This window comes from Ursus maritimus, unplaced genomic scaffold, assembly GCF_017311325.1.
Source record: "Ursus maritimus isolate PB19 unplaced genomic scaffold, ASM1731132v1 scaffold_36, whole genome shotgun sequence".
Classification (NCBI taxonomy): Eukaryota; Metazoa; Chordata; class Mammalia; order Carnivora; family Ursidae; genus Ursus; species Ursus maritimus.
The window spans coordinates 8,295,557-8,321,647 of record NW_024426230.1 but is presented as its reverse complement, the minus strand read 5'-3'; the positions used below and the strand labels follow the sequence as shown (position 1 = coordinate 8,321,647).

The 26,091-nt window shown below is 35.6% G+C and overlaps 1 protein-coding gene across 10 annotated transcripts in view; it reads left to right on the top strand.

The window, feature by feature from the left end:
• Window positions 1-26,091, top strand: part of HEATR5A (HEAT repeat containing 5A) — a 108,811-nt gene that overhangs the window by 62,524 nt on the left and 20,196 nt on the right. For 9 of the 10 annotated variants that reach the window (XR_005832040.1, XM_040620810.1, XM_040620809.1 and 6 more), the window contains 11 exons: window positions 2,400-2,589; window positions 3,476-3,645; window positions 8,416-8,554; window positions 10,794-10,973; window positions 13,405-13,644; window positions 15,144-15,325; window positions 16,679-16,747; window positions 18,837-19,016; window positions 20,808-21,030; window positions 22,501-22,749; window positions 25,197-25,324. Coding sequence is in view for 9 of the 10 variants with exons in the window: in XM_040620810.1 (XP_040476744.1) it covers window positions 2,400-2,589; window positions 3,476-3,645; window positions 8,416-8,554; window positions 10,794-10,973; window positions 13,405-13,644; window positions 15,144-15,325; window positions 16,679-16,747; window positions 18,837-19,016; window positions 20,808-21,030; window positions 22,501-22,749; window positions 25,197-25,324 (1,950 nt within the window). In the remaining variant the exon portion in view is untranslated. The remainder of the gene's footprint in view (window positions 1-2,399; window positions 2,590-3,475; window positions 3,646-8,415; window positions 8,555-10,793; window positions 10,974-13,404; window positions 13,645-15,143; window positions 15,326-16,678; window positions 16,748-18,836; window positions 19,017-20,807; window positions 21,031-22,500; window positions 22,750-25,196; window positions 25,325-26,091) is intronic. The other variant, XM_040620811.1, reaches the window with a different exon arrangement.

Genomic DNA, 26,091 nt, shown 5'->3' with positions numbered 1-26,091 from the left:
TATAGTAATATTTTTAGGTTCTTTTCAGCTCCCCCTAGATGTGAAGACCCCTTTGTTTTCCTGAAAGACTTTCATCTTGCCACTTCCCTTCCAAAAATCTGGGGAAACTGCTTATTGCTTCATCACCTCATTGAAGTCCTGTCAACTGACCCAGGAACCTTGTCAATTATTACCCCAAAGTACTGGTTTATAGATTATCTGCATATTTTCATCCTACATGTGCCTTTCTCATATCTGCACTTATATTTTTCCTATTGTTCTTTTCCCTTACTATTCCTATCTCATAATCCAAATTTTCTAGTGTTCTGAGATCCAGTTTAACTACATTCTCGTCAAATTTCAGCATCCCTAATCCACAGTTAGCTCTCATTCTTTGGATTACCGTATTACAAATAGTCTCCGCCTCATCATCATCCAATAGTTGACTAAGTTAACTTCTATGGTGTTCCATTCTTTCATCCTCCTTTATTATTGCACTCTTGCTTTTATTTATTGTATTTCTCTTCTTCCCCTTTAAGAAGTCTGTTGTGAATACACATACTATTATATCAAATACTTTTTTGTTGATTAAATGCTTTTAGTGGCTTCCACTGTCATCAAATCTGGCTCTTCTTGATTACTGTTATCTCTTAACAGTGTATTTTTGTAGCATTCAAAGTACTATAAGCTTTCTTTGGTAAGGGGTAAAACTTTCTCAGTTTCCTAAAGGGAGAACTTTTTATGTACTTAAAACATACATAGAAGTAGAATATACTCTAGGGGCGCCTGGGTGGCACAGTGGTTAAGCGCCTGCCTTCGGCTCAGGGCGTGATCCCGGCGTTTCGGGATCGAGCCCCACGTCAGGCTCCTCTGCTATGAGCCTGCTTCTTCCTCTCCCACTCCCCCTGCTTGTGTTCCCTCTCTCGCTGGCTGTCTCTATCTCTGTCAAATAAGTAAATAAAATCTTAAAAAAAAAAAAAAAAGAATAAAAAAAAAGAAGTAGAATATACTCTAAGGACCCTATTATACCTATCATCTGACTGCATTGGTTATCAGTATATAACCGCTTGTTTCATTCATTCGTTCTTTTGTTCATTCATTCATTGGTGGCTTAAACAACAGAAATTTATTTTCTCATGGTTCTGGAGGCTAGAATTCCAAGAACAAAGTGTCAGCCAGTTTGATTTCTTCTGAGCCTTCTTTGCTTGGCTTTCAGGTGGTCACCTTCTCATTGTGTCTTCACATGGTCTTTTCCTCTGTGCTTATGCATCTGTAGTGTCACTCTGTCCAGATTTTCTCTTCTTAGGACACCAGTCACATTGGGTTAGGGCCCACCCTAAGAGCCTCATTTTAACTTCTTTAAAGACCCTATCTCCAAAGACAGCCCCATCCTGAGGTACTGGGAGAGGCTTGTTAATTTAAACCAGAGTTGACAAACGTATTTTATTAAGAGCCACATAGTGAATTGTGTACACTTTACACGTCATACAGTCTCTGTCAGCTGCACAATTCTGCCATTGTAGCGGTAAAGCAGCCATAAATATTTTAAATAAATGAGCATGACTGTGTTTCAGTAAAGCTTTATTTATAAAAACATGTGGCAGGTCAGATCTGGCTCAAAGGCATTTCATTTGTTTAATAAAGAAATATTTATATATAGAATATATACTTATTTTGTACCTATACTTATTTTTATATGTTTATGAAAGTGCACTTGTCTTAAGTGTGCATCTCTGTGAATAAAGTATACAAACTAAATACACCATGTAACCAGCACCTAGATCAAGAAATAGAACATTATCAATACCCCAAACGCTCTCCTCATGTTCTCTTCTAGTTACTACCTGTCCCACCAAGGATAACCACTATCCTAATTTGCAACATCATATATTAGTTTTGCCTGCTTTTATACTTTATATCAATGGAATCATATGGTATGTACTCTTTTATGTCTGGCTTTCTTCAACATTATGTTCAAGAGATTGTCCATATTACTGCATGTAATTGTAGATTTTGTTGAATATTTATTTATTTTGAATCTTTTAAAAACTGGGATTTTTGTTCACATAGATTAAACAATAAACAATTTTCAACAAACTAGATTCAGTTCAGGCTGTTAGCTAAAGAACCAAACATAGGCTTGGAATTCCTAGTGTGGAGATTTCAGTTTACCACTCTAAATTAGATGATTGTCTTTCATTGTTTTTTACTGAATATGTGAAGAGAAATCTTTTCTTAAACTTCTTATGTTCCCTCTTTCTCTTTATGTTCTCTGTTTCTCTTTCCAGGTTAGCAATAGCACACAAGTAACTTTACTTTGCTGTTACTTTATCACTTGCTTCAACAAAGAACAATTCATTGTGTTTTATGTTTCTTAATGCTGCTGTAGCATTTTAAATTGTTTTTCTCTGTCTTCACAGACCTGGGCGCTACATTCGCTATCATTGATAATTGATTCTGCTGGCCCACTCTATCATATGCATGTGGAACCCACCCTTTCTCTTATTATAATGTTATTGTTAAATGTGCCTCCTACTCATGCTGAAGTTCACCAAAGTCTTGGTCGCTGTTTGGATGCACTTATTACTACATTGGGTCCAGAGCTACAGGGTATGCATAGCTCATTTTGTGAAGTTTTACATTAAAAATGTACATTAAAAAATGAATTCATTTCTTACTACTGACTCAAATACTTGTCAGTGAAGTGCACTTTAGCACAATGTTCTATGCAAATCCATGGGCAGAATGTTAAGAGTCGTCTTGGGAAGAAGGTTTTGACTCCTGAATGTTGATATAGTAGAAAATAACATAGAAATGAGGAAACTTAATGTAAGCTCCACCACGGCTTAACTGGGTGACTTTTGGAATATCCTTGGTCTTTGGTTTCCTTCTCTATCAAATGAGGGAAAAGTTGAAAAGCCTTTGTGATTGACACATAGTAGGTGATCATATATTTTGTAAAATGCCATTCAGTGTGATTTCTCTTTACCTTGAAAAGACAAGGAGTACCATATTTAGAAAGATTAGATATATTTTTTAAATGCTTCCCTTAACAATTGAGGTGATAGACATTAAGTGGAATAGTTTAATGAACTCATCTCTTCTAAGAAGTGACTAAGTCCCAAAGCTCAGATAATCTGATCTGTTCAAATGCAAAGTCTATGATTTTAATATTTGAAAGCAACTCAAGTAATACAAGCAGGGCTAAGTTGATTAGCCATTTCTAATTCTACTTTTTATGAAAATTTTATATAACCTAGTCTTAGGTTCTTGTTTACCTAATAATTTATGTTGACATAAATTTTTCAGAGTAAGAATAACTAACATAACCTAAAAATCTGTCATCTGGATTATCCCTGCTTTTGTAGAAGAAATTTACTTCACAGATCCTGAAGTTTAAAATCGGTATAAAAAAAATTTTTAAACCTAGTAATATATGTTTAAAGAGGAATGGTTTCATAGACCAATTATTCAAAGCTCTCTGCTTTCATTTTAGGTAATAGTACTTCCATTTCCGCCTTAAGGACTTCCTGTCTTTTGGGTTGTGCAGTGATGCAAGATAACCCAGACTGCCTTGTTCAAGCTCAGGCCATTTCTTGTCTTCAGCAGCTTCATATGTTTGCTCCAAGACATGTCAACCTGTCTAGCTTGGTCAGCTGCCTTTGTGTGAGTATAAAATTATCAGTGAGTTCTTAGTTTTTATTCATTGGAAACTTAGGTTTATTTTAATTCTTCTCTAGTCTGTGTACAATAGCTATTTTCTCTCAGTTCTAGTCTTCTTTAGGGGGTAGGGTCAACTTTTGTATAATCACATCTTAAACCTCTCATATATTGATTCATTTTTCTTCTCAATGTTGAACTTAACATTTGGAATATTTATCCATTAGTCAATAAACATATATAGGGTGCTTATGTCCCAGATACTGTATAAATGCCATAGGACATGGAAAAATTTATGTGATGTCTTTGTTTTTTCCTTCCTTTTTTCCACATAATTACATATAAAGTTCTCTCCACCCCAGATGGGCAAATAACATTTTTCCTTAGTATTCTAGTGGCATATCCATCAATATCTGGGTTTTAATAATATGTTTGATAAATATGGCAAGATGAATGCTAAAAGTTCTGGTGAAGTAGTTCATAATCGTCAATGGTTTTAAGATTTACCTTGAGTATCACCAGTTGCTATCTGGACTTGCCTCAAAAATGGAGTTACATTTGGAATTAAAACAACACCATTGCTCTTAAACGTTTTCTGCCCCTAGAATGTCCACAACACACTTCCATTAGTAACATGACAGTTGAGAATCATTACTTTAGACTTTTCATTTATAAGCTTGAGGTAGGATATGTAGCATTTCAGACCTTGAAAGAACCTCAAATGTCATTAAATCCAACCTTCCTAATAAAAAAGATAAATCAAGGACCAAAAAGTCAAATAATTTGTCCAAGGTAACATACCTAGGTATAGTGGTAGCTCTAAGTCTAGAATCCAGGTTTCTCAACTTGTTGTTCAGTCCCCATTTCTTTATTTCTTAGTGACTTTATACTTATGGTTAGCTCTTAATCTCAGTTCTACCACCTCCTAGCTTTGTAGCCTTAGGGAAGTCCCACAACCTCTTCCAGCCTTAGTTACCTTGTCTATAGAACACAAGGATTACACACAATGCCACCTGTAAAGGTACATGTCCCAGGCACTTAATAACCAACCACTCAATAATAGTAGTTTTTATTTTCTTAACATATAACTTATACATTATATTAATCTTTATAGTGATTTTCACAGAGTTATGTAAGACTCTTAAGAAGAGGATGCAGCTGACTTTTCTGATAGAAACTTGTTTCCTGTCTGGGTTAAACATGTTTTGGAGAAAATAACACTAACTGAAAAAAGGATTTTACCTTTACCTTCCTTTTCCCTAGGAATATTACTCTTTCTGTTCCAAGAACCATCACCAAATCAGTTACTGAAAAATAGCCACTGCTTTGCAAGTTGATCAGACTTTGACTCTCCATTATACTGCCCTCTTTTTTTCTTAAATGATAGTAGAAATTGTCCATTGGCAGCCTTTTGAAATTTGTTTAAGTGATGCATGAATTCATTTACTAAGTTTATTGAGAAAGAAAAAGCAAAACTTACCACTAATTCTTGATGTATTAGATCTGATCAAATTTGTTACTCTTTTTTTTCCCCCCAGATTGAGAAAAGTTACATATAAAGAAGAATAGAGACCACTATCAGATTTTTGTTTTAGGAACACTCAGAGCAATTAAGAAAACCAAAATTAACAATTAAGAAGTCTTATTTATGTTACTGTTATTTAAGCTGTGAAGTGATTCTTTCTTATACAGAAATCATTTAAAAATTGCTGTCACTATAGTTTGTTAATTTTGTCTTAATTTTTTTGGTAAGCTTTTATTCTGAATTTATTAGATTGAATTCATTATATTTTAGAGTATTCCCTGTACTAAGAAAATTGCTTTTGGTTTCCTTTTTAACAACTTTATGATCAGATTTTCTTTTGTACAGAGAATTTAATTATGTAGCATGAAATGTTTTCATATTAATTGAAACTCCCTGAATATTCAGAATACATTTCATCATTAGGAAAGAATCTTACTAGAAAGAGTTTTCTTCTAACTGCATGCTGTTTAACTTCCATTCTGAACTTGGTCTTAGCTACGCCAGCAATTTTGAGTACTCTCAGTTTTAAAAGTTGGCTTCCAAGAATAAAAAATCTATAATTAACTTGTGGTGAAGTAAACCATTAACTTTGTCCCTTGCTGGACACCTGTTCATGTGAATGCAATCCAGATCACTTCTTTAACACTCATGTCTACTTGATCTGGCTTTTGTTATTGAGGCTTAATGAGAGATTCCAGAGGAAAACTTAATTACACAAATGTACATTTTTAAGTTATTGAATATTTTATATCTTTACATCTTGAGTTGACTGTTTCCGAGGTCTTAGCTCAACTCATATTTTAAAGTTGGAAAATGAAGTAATTGTGGCATATTTTTAAAGCTGAAGCTAAGCCAATTTGAATGATAGCTCTATCAATATTTATATTTTAATGCTTAGCTGACTGTTGTCAAAGTCATCCTAGTATTTATCTTTTGGTTTTGTCATGACCGGTCTGTCATTTGTTTTTGTGCAGGAGATCTTGTTGGATAATTCTGTGTTGGTAGGTCCCTGACGCTCAATTCCTAACCTTTTTTTGAGGTTTGCAGTGCTGTTTCTTTGTGTCGTTTTTTTGGTTGTAGATGTTCTTGTTTTCCCCTGCATCTCTTTGTTTAAGCTAACCATTAATGCAAAGTCCAGTATTTGTAGCATGTTACATGGTGTTTATTTAATACCACTGTAAACAAATCCTCCCTAACCTTCTCCAGCTGGTGCACTCACTCCTTGCACTTAATTTTGCATCATTTTGATTTATATATTCATTTCAGAAAGGAATCATAATTACGGTTTGACTCGTTTCTATATTTTGCCTGCTTGGTTTGTTTGCCTTAACTCACTCTATTCCTCTTCCCTATATAAATGCTGGAGAATGACATGGAGATACTAAGTGTTCCATTTTGCTTTGTGTGACCGCCTTCAATCTTTTTTCTACCAAACGAGTAAAGAGTACTTTTAAGCATGCTTTCTCTAAAAGAGTGTTTGACCAGCCTGAATAAATGCTGCACCTGCCTTGTATTATATGCTTGTAAAACTCCAGTGAAAATAACTAGTAGATTCATTAATTTTTCTTTCAAATTGCCTTGTAGAATGCTTTTTTTTGTCGTCGTTGTAAAATACAGCTGTAATTTTGGGCATGAATAAATTTAATCTTTTCACATTTTAACTCCTCTCTCATCCTATGTACTAGTTTCTAACAATGGTTCTCTAATGTGACTGGAATGACATTAACTTGAGACTTCGTGAATGGCATTCCTCTTTCCACTTTTGAGTTCATGATATGACTTGAGGGTATAATAGAATATATTTATAAAGCAGCTCCCATTCATATGTTTCACTGATGATGCATTCACAAATCTTTTCTGTCTTTTGGCTTCTGATAAAATTTAGGTTTCACTCTCTTTGCATGTGTTTCTTATATATCAAAAGCCAGCTATCACCACCTACTCTTTTTCTCCGAATTTATCCTCTGCTCTTTTCAACAAACTCACCTACTTCAGTCCTTTCTCACATACACCAGATCTCAATAAAGATCACTGTAAGAACTATGCCGTTTCTTCTCACATTTTGCTTGGAAAATCAGTAGTGTAAGACACATATTCACTTCATAAACCACACGAAACTGGTGTTTACTTTCATAGTTAGAAAAAAACGAATTTCAAAAACTCTATACTTTATTCTACTTATGAATCACTGAGTAAGAATTTGTGTCCGGAACCTTTGACTTGTTTTAATTGTTCATTTAAGGTATATCACAATCATCATCATTTACTGCAGTAGATACAACCTGTTGAGATTACACTGTTCAGATACTTCTAAGTAAAAAGAATATGTATTGAGTCTGTCATTTTGAGCAAAAATATTCTATATCTCTAAAATATGTACACATCTATGTACGTATATGCACATCCATATATAAGTAGATATACATATATGTAAAATTTGTTGTCTATAATGTGTGTCTCTATGGAGTGTTTTTGGTGAATATGTTTTCTGAGTAAAACTCTTTTCTGCCTTTATATGAAAATGCATTTGCTTACTCTGTATGGCATCTGAATAAAATACTATTGATAGAGACTGTTAATAATAGTTAATGATAACTAACATTTATTGAGCACTCACTATTTGCCAGGTGCTGTGCTAAGCCCTTTTGCATGTTTCTTTGTGTTAATTTTGCAACAGCCCTGTGACATGGGGTAGTGTTATTTCCATTTTACAAATAAGGAAACTAAGGCACGGAGAGGTTAAATAATTTGCCCAAGGTTACACAGCTAGTAAGTGGTTGATCTGGGACTCAAACTGAGGCAGTTTGACTCGAGCCTCCCTTTTAACCAGTATGCTATACTGCTTGTATAGATTTATATAAATTTCTATTTAGATAATCATAAAACATTATAATGTTGCATGAGCGCAAATGTATGAGATACAAATAAATTTTCAATTGTATTTCTTTTATCTCAAAACTATATTTACTCATGTAAACTTTGTGTCTTCTAACACTCAAGAGGCTTCTGCTTGGATTCGTTTATGAATATTGGCATAATCAAGTACATGTGCTACTCTTAAGCTATGTCTAAGTTGTAATAAAAAATACGTACTGGAATAGTTTGAAGAAGTTTCTGTGTATTTAATAAACTGCATCTAGCACAGTGATGGGCTAGACAGAATCAGGAAGGATCCAGTGAATGTCTATTAGACTTATTGTAAGTGGTACCAAGATTTTCAGCTCTTTCATTTCCCAAATGGTATTTTTCAGGTGAATCTTTGTAGTCCCTATTTGTTATTGAGAAGAGCAGTACTGGCTTGTTTACGTCAGCTTGTACAGAGAGAAGCAGCTGAAGTTTCAGAACATGCTGTTATGCTTGCTAAGGATAGCAGAGACGAGTTGACTCCAGGTAATTCTTTTTTATCAGCATTATCTCCAGCTCAAATGATTGTTTTAATCTTAAATCTTCTATATAAACATGAGTTTTTTAAATGAAATTTGAAAGTTAATACATTATGTCTTAAACCTGCTACAAGAGACAGTTGCTAACAATTTCTGTTATTCCAACCATTGATGTTACTGGTTTAGAGCAATGGTTTTCAAAGTTAGGCCCCTGAACTAGCAATATCCGCCTCACTGAGAACTTCTTAGAAATGCAGATGATTGGGCCCTATCACAAATCTGCTTAACCAGAAATCTGGGATTGGAGCCCAGCGATCTGTTACCTGTTTTATAATCCGTGTTAATGAATTTGAGAGCCTCTCAAATTTTAGAGCAAGTTTTTTCACAACAATTAATTGAAGTTGGATTTAGCCTTTAAGTAATTTACCGTAGGTGCTTTCTTCCTCTGAAATCTCATTTAATAAAACTTATCATAGATGAGTCTTCTTCAGATTAGAGGGTTTTTTATGCATCTTCTTTATTTTAGAGCTGAATTAAAGGATTTCTTAGACGGTGAGATTTAAGTATGTATCTCTTTATTTTAAAATTATGTGAGTAACCCAGATATGCATACAAATTCAACCAGCCTACAAAAATGGTAACGGTAATATCTTACTCTTTTATGTATATAGTTTCCAAAGTGCTGTCACACTTTTAGAAGGTCTCAGACTTCACAAAGCTCTCCAGTATCTAAAGCTCTCAGAACAATGTGTTTTACACTCATGCTGTGCTCCTTAGTTTGTTATTATATTAAAACTGTAACTCTGACTTGAGTTAATTAACATTGCTGAACTAGTATAGTAGTCATCAAACAGGTTGCAGAACTCATTTGAAAACAATTGATGACTTACCTTAACCAAAGAACTTTTAATCTTTTAATTATGTGAGATACTCTGCCCAAGTAACCTTCAGTTTATATTCATCACTGAAATTATCTGCATCTTTTGCTTTGATTGCGTAAACATGCAGGTATATGTTCCCAGAATTCTTGAATTCGCTATGTGAATAAAATACAATAAAGAACTTGTTTATATAATTCCCTTTTTAAAATTTTATAATTTTTCAAACTAATGGAGAGATTGAAAGAAATGTGCAGTGAACACATATATTCACCTACTTAGTATCTTTATGGCACTCATTTTATATATCTTCCTCTCTTTCCATATAAACACAGATGCAAACCTTTTGCCAAACCATCTGAAAGCAGGCTGCAGATCATGACAACTCACCCTAATACATAATATTCTCCTCCATGACCACACATCATTTCCACACTTAACAAAATCAACACTGATTTAGTAGTGATCATAAAATGTGCAGTTCTCACATGAAGTTCCCTACTTATCCAAAAAATACCCTTTATGACTCCTTCCTACCCTCCCTTACTACTACCCAAATTTGGGATCCAGCCATGACTCACACATTACATTGGTTGTTCTGTCTCTTTAGACTCCTAATTGGAAACATTCCTGCTGCCTCCTTCTGATCTTTTTTTTTTTAATTGAAGTATAGTTGACGCACAGTGTTAATTAGTTTCAGGTGTACAGCATCATGATTCAACAAGTTTATATATTCTTTGCTCACCACAAGTGTAGCTCTTATCTGTTACCATACCATGATATTATAATACCACTGACATATTCCCTATGCTATACCTTTTATCCCAGTGATGCCTCCTTCTGGTCTTTAAAAGATAGTTTCTCTTTCAAAATAGGGTAATAGTAGCATAATTTTTAGAATCTAAATGCTTTCAGGGGCTCCTGAGTGGCTTGGATGGTTAATCATCTGCCTTCAGCTCAGGTCATGATCCCAGGGTCCTGGGATTGAGCCCCATGTCAGGCTCCCAGCTCAACGGGGAGTCTGCTTCTCCCTTTCCCTCTGCCTCTCCCCCTGCTTGTGCTGTCTCTATCTCTGTCTCTCTCTCAAATGAATAAATAAAAAAGTCTTTAAAAAAAAAATCTAAATGCTTTCAGAAATGCTAAATATAAGTTAAATTTTCAAGAGAAAATTTGTTTGTTCTTTTGGCACTTCCAGAATTAGAGGAAGTAGATGTTAGACCAAGGCTTATGTTTCTCCTTTAAGGTGCTTTATTATTTTGCAATGAGAATATTTGCATGTAGTATTTTAATAACTTTTGAAAATGTGTACTTCTCATATGGCAGTTTTGTTTTCTGTATTACTTAGATCATCGATTTTCTTCTTGTCAGATGCTAACATCAGAGAAGTGGGCCTTGAAGGGGCATTATTGACCTTACTAGATAAGGAGACGGATCAGAAGTTATGCCATGATATCAAAGAGACTTTAAATCATATGCTTACATCTATGGCAGTGGATAAGCTCTCCTTCTGGTTAAAGCTTTGTAAAGATGTACTTGCTGCATCAGCTGGTAAGTATTGGTGGTTACCATTTGAAATAAAATTGAAAGTGAAAAGATTATATATAAAATTGTTTGCTGGTGACAGTTGATCAATTTTTTCTGAGTATTTGAATTGTAATTGCTTGTTGCTTTTTTCAAATGAAGATTTTAGTGTTTACATCTAACACTTAAGCCTGTGGGGTTTTTTTTATTCTTCTGATTATCTTTTATGACTTCCCTGTATAAAACAAACTAAAAACTAGTTATTTATACTATAAAAGTGATGTCATGACTTTGAGCAGCCCCGTTGTTTGTTTTCGTACTATAATTTTTTTAAAAAAGATTTTATTTATTTGACAGAGCATATGCAGGGGGAGCTGCAGAGGGAGAAGGAGCCCAATGTGAGGCTTGATCCCAGGACCCCAGGGTCATGACCTGAGTCGAAGGCAGATGCTTAACCAACTGAGCCACCCAGGCTCCCCCATATGTATAATATTTGAAGGACTGCATCAAATCAGCTTAATAGAAAAATCATCAAAAGTTGCAACATTTTGAGCAACCGAGTTTCTATACACTCAATAATGTTGATTTCAAACAGGGTTAGAAAACAGTATTATTTCCCTTTTGTCTTTGTCAGTTTAATTGTTAGTGAGAAAGTATATTAGAGTCTTTCAAATTTGTATCTTTGGAGTAAGAGAGAAAATAAATGAGATAAAGAAAGGAGACAGATCAGTTCTGTTCCAGGTACTGTACATACTTTATCTGATTTAATCCTTTAACCATCCAATGAATAAGCAGTATTATTCCATCTTACACAAGAGAAAACAAGACTTGGAAAGGTTAGGTAATTTGCCCAAAGATACACACAGATGGATTCAGACCTTTCCCTTCATTACTTTAAAATTGAGCTTCTGGGGTGCCTGGGTGGTTCAGTCAGTTAAGTGTGCCACTCTTAATTTCTGCTCAAGTCTGACCTCAGGGTTGTGAGATCGAGCCTCGCATCTGGCTCTGTGCTCAGCACAGTTTGCTTGTCCCTCTCCCTCTGCTCCTCCCCCCCACTCGTTCTCTCTCTTTCTCAAATAAATAAAATCTTTAAAATAAAATAATAAAATCCAGCTTTGTATTTCAGTAGCTCTTAAACTCAGTTACTCAAGCCTTATAATTTAATTTGTTGTCTGAATTATGTGAAAGGAAAAATATTTTTTAAAAAAACCCAAAAACTTTTTTTTTCTTACATTCACCACTGTCTACCTTAGTCCTGTTCCCTTCCAGTGATTTATATCCTCTTTCAACTACTATGTTCTACATGTTTACCTTTGTCAAAAGACTCTTCTATATCCACTAGTTGAGAACTTACAAGGACTTCTCCTTTGAAAGAAAATCTATATGTGCCTTGATAGGTTGATTACACTTTTCTGGTGTCTCACCTATTTTTCTTTAATTTTACATTCATATTCCTTGAGCTTACTTGTTCAATTTTATTTCACCATTTGTTCTTTATCCTTTGTAGTTCAGCTGTATCCATTCTTAGGAAAACATGCATTTCAGTCTTTGTTGGCTTATTATCTTAGTCTTAAGATAGGACTTTGGCATAATTTTGTGACATCTTTGCTTTTATAACACATTCAAAATATATTGATATACAAGGTAATTTAAGGGAAAAAATGTTGCTTTTTTATAGCATTAGTTCCATTTTAAGTCGAGTTAACCAGAGTTAATAAGTTAACAGTTAATATAAAGAGGAAATGGGGCACCTGGCCGGCTCAGTGTGTTGAGCATCCAATTCTTGATTCCGGTTCAGGTCATGATCTTAGGGTCCTGAGATCCAGCCCTGCATTGGGCTCTGTGCTGCTGACTGAGCATGGAACCTGCTTGGGATTCTCTCTCTCCCTCTGCCCCTCCCCCTCTCTCGCTCTCCCTCTGTCTAAAAAAGTAATAATGATTCACTCCTCACTGGCTCTGGCCAATATGCCAATATGAGACTATAAATGACACCAATGAGTCTCTCCTAAGAAAAATATTTTCAGACATTTTCGATGGGTTCAGTAACCTTAAACCTGTTCAAGACTCTAGTGTTAAAACCATCTCCCTAGTGCAATCCACCTGCTCCATATCAGAGAATGTTGAGCTTACTTAATAGCATAACTGTCTACATACAGGGGACTGATAATTATCCTAGTATTTAGTATCCTGTCTGTAGTATCATGTTTGGTTTTTCACTTTGAATATAATCAAACAACTTTGTCATTTTGACCTGGAACATTTCTTAGAGCATTTCTTTAGATACCACTGTTGTCTGTAGTTATTAGATGTGATCGTTTTACATTTTACATGCTTATTTTACATTGTTAAAGATGTATGATTGATCAACAATTCTAGTATGAATTTGAAGTCATTTGTGTTCCTTTATAAATGTATCTTACATTTAATTGTAATTACATGTATTCTCTCTTGATAAAAGATTTTACAACTGTAACTTGTGTGGATACAATGCAAGAAGAGGAAGGAGATAAAGGAGATGATGCCTCAGTTCTGACCACCAGAAATGATGACAAATCATATCCGTTTACCAATCCCCGTTGGGCTACTAGAGTCTTTGCTGCCGAATGTGTCTGTAGGATAATTAACCAGTGTGAGAACGCACACAGCGCACATTTTGACATTGCTTTAGCACAAGAAATGAGAAAAAGGGATTCGAGAAGTAAGTGGCATAAAAATGAAAAGACCAAAGGATATACATAGAAATGTTGTCTGCTTATGTTTTTAACATTAATTTAAGAAGTAAAACTAGAAAGTACTTTGTGTTCTTCCAAATCAGTTACGAAATTTGACTGTGATATTTGTATAAGCTATAAAGCTAGCATAGTTTTAATGTTTATACACATTTTTAATTAAATTTCATTCATTTTTGTTTAATGGACTTGTGCATGACTTAAGTTTATAGAAAATGATCACATTCTTGGAAAGTAGCACATGCATTAGCTTACTCCCAAAATTTATTTTCTGAATTACAACTTAGAGTAATTTTGCTTATAGATGATTTTGGTTTCATGAATATTACCCAGAAAACATTAGAGCCTATCACAGTGTAAAGTAAACCTGCTTGCAAGGTCATTTTGACCTTTTATTGTTCAGTTTTATTGTTTGTACCTAAAGGGGGTATGGGTACATACTACGGTTTGATGTCTAATTTTCAAAATTCATTTAAGCACATTATGTACAAAGACACAGTGCACATATCCAAATGCCATAGGTATATTTTCTATCAGACAAAAGAATTATATAGCAAAATGTTGCTATGGCCAAAGTGGGAATTTGAATTAGGTATCTCTCTTTTAATGATTTTTCAAGCAGGTGTTTATTGAGTCTCTTTTTTTGTGATGAGCACCATTCTAGATACTGATAGGTATAAAATTAGTGTTTCATAGATGCTTACTCATTCCTTTCTTCCCAATTAAAATTATAATTGGCACTTACTAAGATGAGTTGTTTCTTCATTGTGACGTATAGCATTTTTATTAAAATTAGACCCAGGTATATTTTAAGTAAAGGTTAGTTGTACCCCTGAACATTTTATTGTTGGAATATTGTTGTGATTGGCCTATGTCTCTCCCAAGTAGAATTATTGTACCAAAGAATATATTGTAGGAATGAAAGGAATTCTCATTTATAATTTTATAGCTACAATTTTTTTTAATTCCTATCATTTGTATGTGTGCTAAGACATACAGAAATAACATAATCTAGTCCATATAAAGAACCACATAAAACTATGTTTTTATCTTTCAGCTTCAACTTGACATAATTATTGTTTTGCTATTTAATTAGTGCTTAATTCATCAACACCCAAAGTTTCCTAAATACCTTCTAACGTGCTTTTACCAGAAAGTCTGAAAAAGTTTTTATTGAAGGTACTGTTAGCACTCTTTTAAAGGATGCTAATTTTGTCTTTGGTTTTTGAATAGCTGCATAATTGTTTGCCTTGGGAGATTTTTGTGTGTGATTATTTGTAGTAGTGCAGCAAATCCAGCTTTAAAGTCTGTTTTTAACAAACAGTACAGTGAAACAGTAAATCAAATCAGAGGTATTTAAAGAAAGTCTAGAAAAGTCTGAAATTATAAGGAGGAGAAATGATCATTTAACGTAAATCTTAGCTCCAGCATATGCTTTTCCTTTATAAGATTTTTTTTAATCTTGTAGATGACTTTTTGGTGCTGCATCTTGCCGACTTAATTCGCATGGCCTTTATGGCTGCCACGGATCACAGTGACCAGCTCCGTCTTTCTGGCCTTGAAACACTGTTAGTTGTTATTCGGCGATTTGCATCTATTCCAGAACCAGAGTTTCCAGGTCATGTGATTCTGGAACAGTATCAAGCCAATGTAAGCACTTTCTGAGAGCTTTATTTTTAAATAAAAAGAGGGATAAAAAGTCTGTGAAACTAATTGGCATGCCACTTTTTAATACGTAAATGAGTATATGTCTCTGCTAATATATCACCAGTATAATCAGTATATAGAAAAATATGTTTGAAGAAGAAATCTTCAAGTGAAAGTGAAGTGGTACATAAAACAGGTCTTTTGTAAGGTTACAGGTTAATAATTAAAACCTTCTGGTAATTTGGGGGGGATAAAGGACATTGCTAATTAAATTCTTTACAAAATATCTGAGTATTCTTAAGAGAACACAGAATCATTAAATATTTCATTTGGGTTATGTGCATGTTTTATCTTAAAATCATCACTCCTGGAATAAATGTAACCTTTTTTTTCTCTCAGCTTAGACAAGAATTCAGGCTCCTATTACTGGTTCTGTAATCTTTTTAACTGCTGTTTCACTGGTTGCACTGAGCAATGTAGGAAGAACAAGGAAGATAATAGAATCATTGCATATTCCATCACACACATCCCATGTAATCCTCCAGCAGCATTCATCCTTCCCTACCTCTCCTTATGATTCAGAGGCAGCTTCTGTTGGGTAGCAGTTAGGGAGACAGGAGCAGTTCACCAGTTAGCTAGCTGTCTCCATCAAATCTTCCCAGCAGGAAATGCCCATGTATGCTCTGGGAGAAACCGAAAGGGGGGGATAGGAGTTACATAGAACTACCGTATTAGAATGAAATATTAAATTCAACTTAGGGGGAGCTCTTATATTTTTAGCCCTCATAAAATTGCAAATGAGGGGTGCTCAGTGTGTAGAGCATGGGACTCTTGATCTCAGAATCGTGAGTTCAAGCCTCACATTGGGCGTAGAACTTGCTTTAAAAAAAATTACAAATGTTAGAAATATGATTACAGCTCACTTAAGCTGAAAAGGAAAGTTGTTTTCAAGAATCTCAGTTGGTTCTCCTTTCTTCTGCACTGGCTTTATTCTCAGGTTTGCTCTCTCTCCAAGTGGCTCTCTTAGCACCCTGTCTTAAAAAGAGACGGTGTTTCTGTCCCAGTACTCCCAGCAAACGTCTTCAGGAGACCTTTTATTACCCCCACTTGGGTCCCTGGAGTCAGGCAGTGCTCTCATCTCCGTAGCAACAACACGCGCAAAGAGTGGGTGAGAGAGAAGGATCTCTCTCAAAATGGAGGTGCTCTTATCTAAAAGAAGTTATACTGGACAGGCAGAAACAACAGGTGTCTGGAATACCTATTATAAACAAATAATTTTAAAATAATATTAAAAAGAGAAAGAGTTTGTGCTGTCTTTCTTATTGATGCTTGATATTTCATATCATTTGTTGCCAGGTAGGAGCAGCACTTAGGCCAGCCTTCACTTCAGAGACACCACCTGATGTCATTGCCAAAGCATGTCAGGTAAATGGTTAAAAGGACAAAGATTGGACACCTGGGTGGCTCAGTCAGTTTAGCATCTGCCTTCCACTCAGGTCATGATCCCAGGGTCCTGGGATCGAGTCCAGCGTTGGGCTCCCTGCTCTACAGGGAGTCTGCTTCTCCCTCTGCCCCTCCTCCCACTTGTTCTTTCAATCTCTCTCTCTCTCAAATAAATAAAATCTTTATAAATAAATAAATAGAAAAAGTTTGAGAAGTAAAACCCCCTCTTAGGAGGCAATCTCCAGTTAATATTTGATACCAAGGGTTCTACATTATAGTCGTCTAACCATTAATCTCAGCTGCTCCTTTTCCTTTACTTTTTAAATTAAGAGAATTCTCCTTCCTTTCGTGTAACTGCATGGTAATCCATTGTTGAATATGTCATAATTTATTTAACCAGTGATGGGTATATAGGTTTTTTTCATTTTTTGCTATTACAAATATTGCTGCAGTAAATGACTTTCCAAACAGGTCACTTTACTGGGTACAGGTGTATCTGTGAGGTAAACTCTGCAAGATTGAATTGCTGGTATGAAGAATATATTGTTGGGGTTTACCAATTTAAACTACTCCCAGCACTGTATGCAAATACCTGTTGTCCCCCAGTCTTAACACTGTAAGTTGTCAAACTTTTAGGTTTTTGTTCTATGTGATGGGGTGAAAAGGGTATCTTAGAATAGTTTCAGATTTATGTTTCAAGTGAGACTGAGCATTTTTTCATGTATCTAAGCCATTATAATGTATTTTTTTGTCTTGTTTTGTTTTTTAAAATTTTATTTATTTGAAAGAAAAAGAGAGAGCACAAGTGAGCATGAATGGCGGGGAGGGAGGGCAGAGGGAGAGGGAGAAACAGACTCCCCATTTAGTGGTGAGCCCTACGTGGGGCTCAATCCCAGGACCCTGAGATCATGACCTGAGCCGAAGTCAGAAGCTTAATCCACTGAGCCACCCAGATGCCCCTAAGAGCCATTATAATATATCATTGTAAAGTTAACTTTTCTAGGGATGACTGTCAGACACTCAATATGCAGCCCTAAATGACCTCCAATAATTAAAAGCAGAACTGGCTTGAATTGAAGTGATTTATAAACATAATGAAATAAACTAAATTTAGACCATTCTTTCAACTTTCTTTTATTCACTTGTATTTAGGATATGTTTGGTACCGTGAATATTCAAAGAACTGTATTAAATGTTGTACCGAGGGCACCTGGGTGGCACAGTTCATTAAGCATCCAACTCTTGGTTTTGGCTCCAGTTATGATCTCAGGGTCATGAGATTGAGCCACACTTTGGCCTCCATACTGCATGGAGTCTGCTTAAGACTCTCCCCCTCTTCCCATCCCCCCCACGCACTCTCTCTTGCTCTCTCTCGCTCTGTTTCTCAAATAAATAATGTTTTGCTGAGTCTCTGATTATTATCACTTCATTATTTATGTTCTTGCTTTAAGCCATTAAAATCTTGTGAAATGAGACAGGAACTGAAGAAATAGATGGAAGAGGAAAAATTAATTTTCTCTAGAAAAAGAGAAATACTGTGACATCCAAGAAAACCAGACAGCCTCTGATAATTGAGCAAACTGCATTGGAGAATTATTAATGATGTTTTGTTTTAAAATACTTTCAATATCTTATTTTCAAAATAAAATCTTCATTGGGGTTTTAAATGTTAAGTTCTTTATCTTTCAACAGTTAACACTAATCAACCATACAACGTCTGCTTTTAAAATAGTAAGATGAAATAATCAAGATTGAAGATTTAATTCAAATGTCAGTCCAAACATTTATGAAAGTGGTACCTTTCATGGCTTCATTTTTCCATATTAATAACATCTGAAATTCTTTGATTTATATACTTATTAGCACTGGTTTCCTTGCTTCAACCTTAATTAGACTTTGTTCACTCTTGAAATGCTGCCGTTTGACTGGCATTATCAGCAGCATCCATTGGGTTTCCTGATAGGAAGATGATTTCAGTGTCTAGATTCCTGAGATATGGTTAGCTCTGCTGAGCTCACAGAGGAGGGGTCTATAATTTTTATATGTAACTTTTGATTTTCTTAAAAAACAGGTTTGCAGTGCCTGGATTGCAAGTGGAGTTGTAAGTGACCTTAATGATCTCCGAAGAGTTCATCAGTTGCTTGTTTCCTCATTAACAAAAATACAGGCTGGAAAAGAGGCTCTGAGTCACTTATATAATGAAAGTGCTTCTACCATGGAGATCTTAGCTGTGCTGAAAGCCTGGGCAGAGGTTAGTGCTTCTACGTTTATAACTGGAATTTCAGAAGTTGTTAATAAACACCATAGGCTATAAACTGAAATTAAATATTTAAAACAGAACTAAGTCCGTTTTTAAGGTTAACAGAATATTTTTAACATGAGATTCTTTATATGCTCATTGATTTCTTTTTTTTTTTTTTTTTTTTTTTTTTTTTAGCCAAGCATTCTGTAATATTCTTTACTGTCTGTTATCTGCTACTTTAAGCAGGGGCAGCCATGAGCCAGAGAGACTAAATAATGAGAAATCAACTTTTATTGAAATCTGAATTTTGGAAATGTGGGTTTGCTTGTATGTTCTATCAATTCTGTACACATACCTTAGTGGGTTTTTTTAGTGTTCTTTCATAGAATGGCTTTTGAATGTTAAATAATAGTCATTTTCTTTTCCAAAATTAATGAAATATTATAGGGAAATGATTAACTTTATCTACTTTTCTAATCAGGAAGAAAGATACATAATTTTTAAGTTTACATTGAGAATGTGTGAGCATATATGAAAGTAGATAGAGTAATATAATGCACTCATATATACCCACTATTGGGGCTTCAACAGTTCCCACACTTGGCCAACCTTAGTTCATATATCATTTTAATGAAGATATATAGTTTCAGATTGCAACTGTGAGAGGATTAACCCATATGTAAGAAGCCGTTTCCTCCATTAAAGCAAATTAAAACCTGAAGATTGGAGTCTTTCTATTTTTGTCATTATTTAGGTTTGACAAACCTTGGTTAGAAAGTAGTTCTGCCTAGATTTAGTAAGCTGTAACTAATGATCTTTAATAGTCAACTTTGTATGCTTTTAAATATTTGCTTTTAGTAGAGCAAACAAGTTTTCTAATCTCTGTAACTATTTTATAAATTATTCTCTGCTTATGTAGTGTTATAATAATTTGAATCCCTGGGCTCTTGCTTCTACCCATTACCTCCCATTTTCTCTTCAGTAAAAATAATGACTGACCAATAGGTTGCGTGTAATTGAGGTCCGTAATCTGCTATCTAAAAATCCTTGGAGCCAGATTTATTTAGAATTCAGAATTTGGGGAATTTTTGAAAAGTAATACAATACATATTCCATGTATCCCTCCAAGAAACTGAGGCAATACCATAGAATCTATAATTAAGCACATTAATATATCTGTAGTAAAATGTTTGAATATTCACACTATGTTGAATAGAGACTAAAAATGGCCTTGTATAAATTCAGTCAAGTTTGCCACCAGATTGTAATTACTTTTCAGTGCTTTTTGAATTTTAGGGTTGTAGATAGAAAGGTAGTACATGCTATATCCTGTGTTGAATACTTCCACATACTATAGTCCTATAAATAGTCCCTGTTCAATCTATTTATGTAAACTTTTTGTAGGGATTTGGTAGTAACTTGGAAAGAAAATATTTTCCATATTTCAGCTTATTGCAGTTCAGAAATGGGTGCCTGAAGTCATATGTTGAGGTGGATTATAGGGCTATTGAGAAGAATGTTGTGATCATTTAATTATAGCTGTCAGGGATATAAAACTGCAGAATGGTAACATATTTGTCAAGTATTTGCTATCCACAATGCATCTTATTGAAGGGAATATTTTTGGATCTTTCTACCCCATTTGTTATGTGTGGTTACATGATACCTTGTTGGTATCAGAGTGCCTTTGAAGTCCAGTATGCTCAAAGGTAAGGTCTGTCTCATTGGCGAGATAAAAATATTATAGCACCTTATTAATGGGTACAAGATCTTCCAATTTACAAATTAACCCTGTAACAGGTCTACATAATTGCTGTAGAAAGACACAAAAGCCACAGACAACCTTTGAAGACTACCACCTGTTCAGAAGAGAGTGTCAGAAATGGGTCATATTCGTCCGATGGACTGCTTGACTTAGTCCACACAGACCTGGGCACACTGAGTAGGCTCTGGCTTGCCGCGCTTCAGGATTTTGCTCTCTTAACGTTACCTTCAGAATTTGCCTCCCAACTTCCTGTTGAAGGTAAGGGGCTTGTAAAATATGTACATAATTCCTAGAGTGACAGTAACTTCAAAATTTATCCGTTAGCAAGTAATGTTTAGCTGAAACATTTTCGCCATAGTAATTTCCATTTATAGAATAAGCATGTGAGAATTGCTTCAGGGTAGATACCCTGAAGTTGACCAGCTAGGTAATGAGGCATGCACATCTTACCTCACAAGGTGCCGCCAAATTGCTCTCCAAAGCAGTTGTAACAATTTATATGCCCACCAACAGCATGTTTCTGTTTCACTAGATCTTCTACCATTATATGTTGTCATACTTAATAATTTCTGTCCATTAGGTGGATATGAAATAGTTTTTCATTGTTTTATTTTGTTATTTTGTTGATTGAAGACATTTTTCATAGGTTTATGGGCTAAGTTTCGTCTTCCATCAGTCACCTAGCCATAACCTTGTCGATTTTCTACTTGGTATTTGTCATGATTTTATTGATTTGTTAATTCCTTATCTAGTTTTAGTGTTATTCTTCGTGATTTCGTGTCCCCCAAGTCTTTAGCTTGTTCTTTTATCGTTCTAAAATTAGTGTAATCAGTCCTTTATGGTTTGTGGTTTTGTATAATACCTGATAAGTTGTTGTTGTTGTTGTTGTTGTTTTTAAGATCATAAAGACCTAGAAGCACTACAGTATTGTACTTTACAATTTGGGCTTTAGTGCAGCTAGATTTTGTGTGTGTGAATGGGATAGGCATCTAATTTTGTAGTCAGTTATTAATCTGCATTTTATGGTTTGGATATTTGGTAGCCACTTTTGTTCTTCATGCTGTTCCAAAATGCCATTTTTTTCCTCTTTGATATGAATTTCAGGTTAGCCTGCCAACTTCTATTAGAATTTTAACTGGAATTATACACAGAGAGATAGGAGTGTTCGTTGTACTTTTCAGTAGCATCAAAATGGGAATAAACTGGTTTATTGGCATAGTATGTCAGCTACTAGTGAATGAGAGATATAAATCAACATAAGTAAATTTCAAAAACATAAAGTTAGGTGAAAAAACACAAGTTCAAAAAGGTTACATACAATATGGTGCAGTTTAAGTAAAGTTAAGCACAAAATAGCACCTATTATTTATGAATACAAACATCTATTGTGAAACCTCTATTATGAATACAAACATCTATTGTGGGAGTGAGTCACACTGACTTGAGGAAAGTGGTTACAGAAGGAGGGATAAGAATTAATGGTATAACAAAGTTTTAGGGTCTTTTTTTTTCCCCAATAAGTGATTTAAGAAAGGCAAAATGTTAATGTTAATCTTGTAAGTAGGTAAATGGCTATCAGTATTTGTTCCAAACACGCATCACATAAATTCCTTAAAGGAACTTTTGGGATGATGGGAATGGTCTGTTACCTTGTAACACAGAAGAAAGAAAATGTAGTGGGAGCTAATCTCTTTTATTCCTCCTGAAACTGCTTCTGCTTTTTTGTAGGTGGTGCTTTCTACACAGCAGAGACTAGTGAAAATGCAAAATTGCATTATTATAACTCCTGGGCGCTTATCCTGCATGCGACAGCATTGTGGCTTACCAGCACAGGCTTTGTTGTTGCTGACCCGGATGAAGGAGCATCTCATCTCTCAAGACCTGTCACACCAACTTCCATGTGTCAGGGTTCATCATCTGGGGCTACGGTAAAGTCCCCTGAGGATGTCTGCACTGATAGATTCCATCTTATTTTAGGTCAGTAAAAGAGCTTCCAACCCAGAGTTTTTCCTGAATTGTGCCTTACTGCCTATCAGCTCTTGGTGGTTATTATCTCATCTTTGTTAGGTGTTAGTGATAAACTTGATGTAACTGAGTAAACTTGTATACATTTTACAAAATTGCAGATTTCAGTAAGTCTGGAATCCCATTACAAGCTGGCTTCAGCATCATATCATGTTGAATGAAATATAGAAATTGTAAGATAGGGGCGCCTGGGTGGCGCAGTCGTTAAGCATCTGCCTTTGGCTCAGGGCGTGATCCCGGCGTTCTGGGATCGAGTCCCACATCGGGCTCCTCCGCTGGGAGCCTGCTTCTTCCTCTCCCACTCCCCTGCTGTGTTCCCTCTCTCACTGTCTGTCTCTCTCTCTCCGTCAAATAAATAAATAAAATCTTGAAAAAGAAAAAAAAAGAAATTGTAAGATAATCCTGGTTTTTTTCCACACGATTTTTAAAAGATTCATGTGGTGTCTATAAATTTTTTAAATTTCTTTCTCTATATATTAAAAAATACCAATATACTGAGGGGGGTCCACCTGTATGCCCCCCCCCACCTCCTACCTGCGTTCTCAAGGATTGCAAGGTTCAAGAAAGTATACTCAAAGGTACAAAATTGCAAGCAAATACTGAAGGTCAAAGAGATGAGATTTTTAGGTTATCAAGTTTAACCCATTCTTTGGCTTTCCTGGAACTTCATTTTTAAAGTAAAATATCTTTCTAAAATAGAGTGAGTTTCTAGAATAAATGAAATAAATGTTTTTCATATTTTATCTGGTTCTTAGAAAACAACCCATTAGAGCATTACCTATAAAGAAATTATTGATTAAATGAAATATAAGGGTTACAAAGATAAATGATTAAATTAAGGTTTATGGTTAGTAGAGCTTCTGTTGTCATTCTTTCTCGGGCCAGACATGACCACATTTCCTATATTCTTGGGCATATGAAAATTTTGTTTCCATTTGCCTTGAGACAAGAGCTTTTTAAAAACAAACTTACCGATTGAAGGATAGCAGTTACTATGAGCATAAGCTGTGCAATTTGACTACCTCATTTTAGATTCTTCATGTACCCCGCTGTAACTGACCTTGAGCAAATTAAATAATGTAAGCTGTATGTGCTCATCTCCCTGTCAAAAAGAGTGTTAATAATACTATGGAGCATGCAACTCTTGATCTCAGGGTTGTAAGTTCGAGCCCCATGTTGGGTGTAAAGATTACTTAAAAATAAAAATCTAAAAAAAAAAAAAAAAAAAGTACCTACTTCCTCAGGTAATGTGAGAATGAAATGAAATGGTATATGTAAAGATGCAGTGCTTGATCCATGATAATCACTCAATAAATTTAAGTAAGAATGAAGTTATAAAACTCTACATATTGGGGCACCTGGCTGGCTCAGTTGGTAGAGCATGCAGCTCTTAATCTCAGGGTCATGAGTTCAAGCCCTGCGTGGGTCCTACTTAAAAAAAATTTTTGTTTTTTGGGGCGCCTGGGTGGCACAGCGGTTAAGCGTCTGCCTTCGGCTCAGGGCGTGATCCCGGCGTTACGGGATCGAGCCCCACATCAGGCTCCTCTGCTATGAGCCTGCTTCTTCCTCTCCCACTCCCCTTGCTTGTGTTCCCTCTCTCGCTGGCTGTCTCTCTCTCTGTCAAATAAATAAAATCTTTAAAAAAAAAAAAAATTTTTGTTTTTTGGTTTTTTTTAAAGATTTTATTTATTTACTTGACAGCAAGAGGCAGTGAGAGAGGGAACACAAGCAGTGGGGAGTTGGAGAGGGAGAAGCGGGCTCCTCCCTGAGCAAGGAGCCCGATGCGGGGCTCGATCCCAGGCCACTGGGATCGTGACCTGAGCTGAAGGCAGACACTTAACGACTGAGCCACCCAGGCGCCCCCCCAAAAAAATTTTTTTTAAATAAAAAACTCTCCACATTAAGTTCTCTCATACAATTTTATTGTAATTTTTTGCATTTTTGAACTTTTTTTTTTTTTTAAGATTTTATTTATTTATTTGACAGAGAGAGAGAGACAGCCAGTGAGAGAGGGAACACAAACGGAGGAGTGGGAGAGGAAGAAGCAGGCTCCCAGTGGAGGAGCCTGATGTGGGGCTCAATCCCAGGACTCTGGGATCACGCCCTGAGCCGAAGGCAGACACTTAACGACTGAGCCACCCAGGCGCCCCTTGAACTATTTCATAGCAACTACGCAGTAGTGCACAAGCATGATTGAGATTATTCTTCGTATACATGTGGTTAAAAACGACTGAAAGACTTGCTTTATTACTTAATTGTTTAGTCTTAAATTCATTGTGGTTTATTTACTTTACCTTTTTGCTAAGCTTATTTGTATATCTAACCTAAAGATAAAATGAATTCCTTAACTTCAAAACTAAGAATCTTAAAGAAGCCTCCTCTTTTTCTGTTTTCTACAGGAATCAGCGTGGAATTTCTCTGTTCCTTACGCTCAGATGCAACCATGGAAAGCATCACTGCTTGTTTACATGCATTACAGGCCCTTCTAGATGTTCCTTGGCCCAGATCTAAAATTGGCAGTGATCAGGTGATTCTTGTTTTTTGTTAGGCTTCTGTAGTTTTCAAGGAACAGGAATAAAAACATGTTCAGGTTACTACAGCAAACAGAAGATGAACACAGAGAAGTAAAAGAAAACTAAACTGCTGCATGACTTGATCTCTCGGACTGGAATGCTGACAGCAACTCTGCTGAGCCAGGAGCAGTCATGCCTCTGACTGCCACTTTCTGTTTCTGCTGTTAACCACTCAGTATAGCAGCTCTTCAGTCAAACTTTCAGCAATGAGGGGAAGGCACTGTATTGAAGTGGCCAGTAGAGTAGCTACTAGTTACGTGTGGAATTCCTTCTTTTTATTTTTCTGCTTCATTGTGCCCTGTTCTTCATATACATCTGTATCTTCTATTCCATTTCCCCAAAAGTATCTACTTGGTTCATGTAGTTAGGTCTATTACAGAGTATTCCTGTTGGCTGAGTTCTCCTTCCTGGTTTTTAAAGAGATTACTAGCTCTCCTATAGGTGGAGTCAGACACTAACATCAGACCCAGTTGTGACCATGATAGTAGGATCACTGTGATCTGGAAGACTAGATGGCAGTGCTTGTATTCTTTCAGCCAGATTTCTCACCTGGCTTTGGAAGTTTCCCTTTCCATTTTCCCGTTTTAGGATGTGTGTGAAACAATCTTTTGTCATAGAGCCATCTCCTGCAAGACTGGACAAAAACGAATCTGGAGTCAATTTAAAGTGGAACAAGTGTTACCTAACTTTATTGTACCTACACCTTTATTTTTCGTGAGCA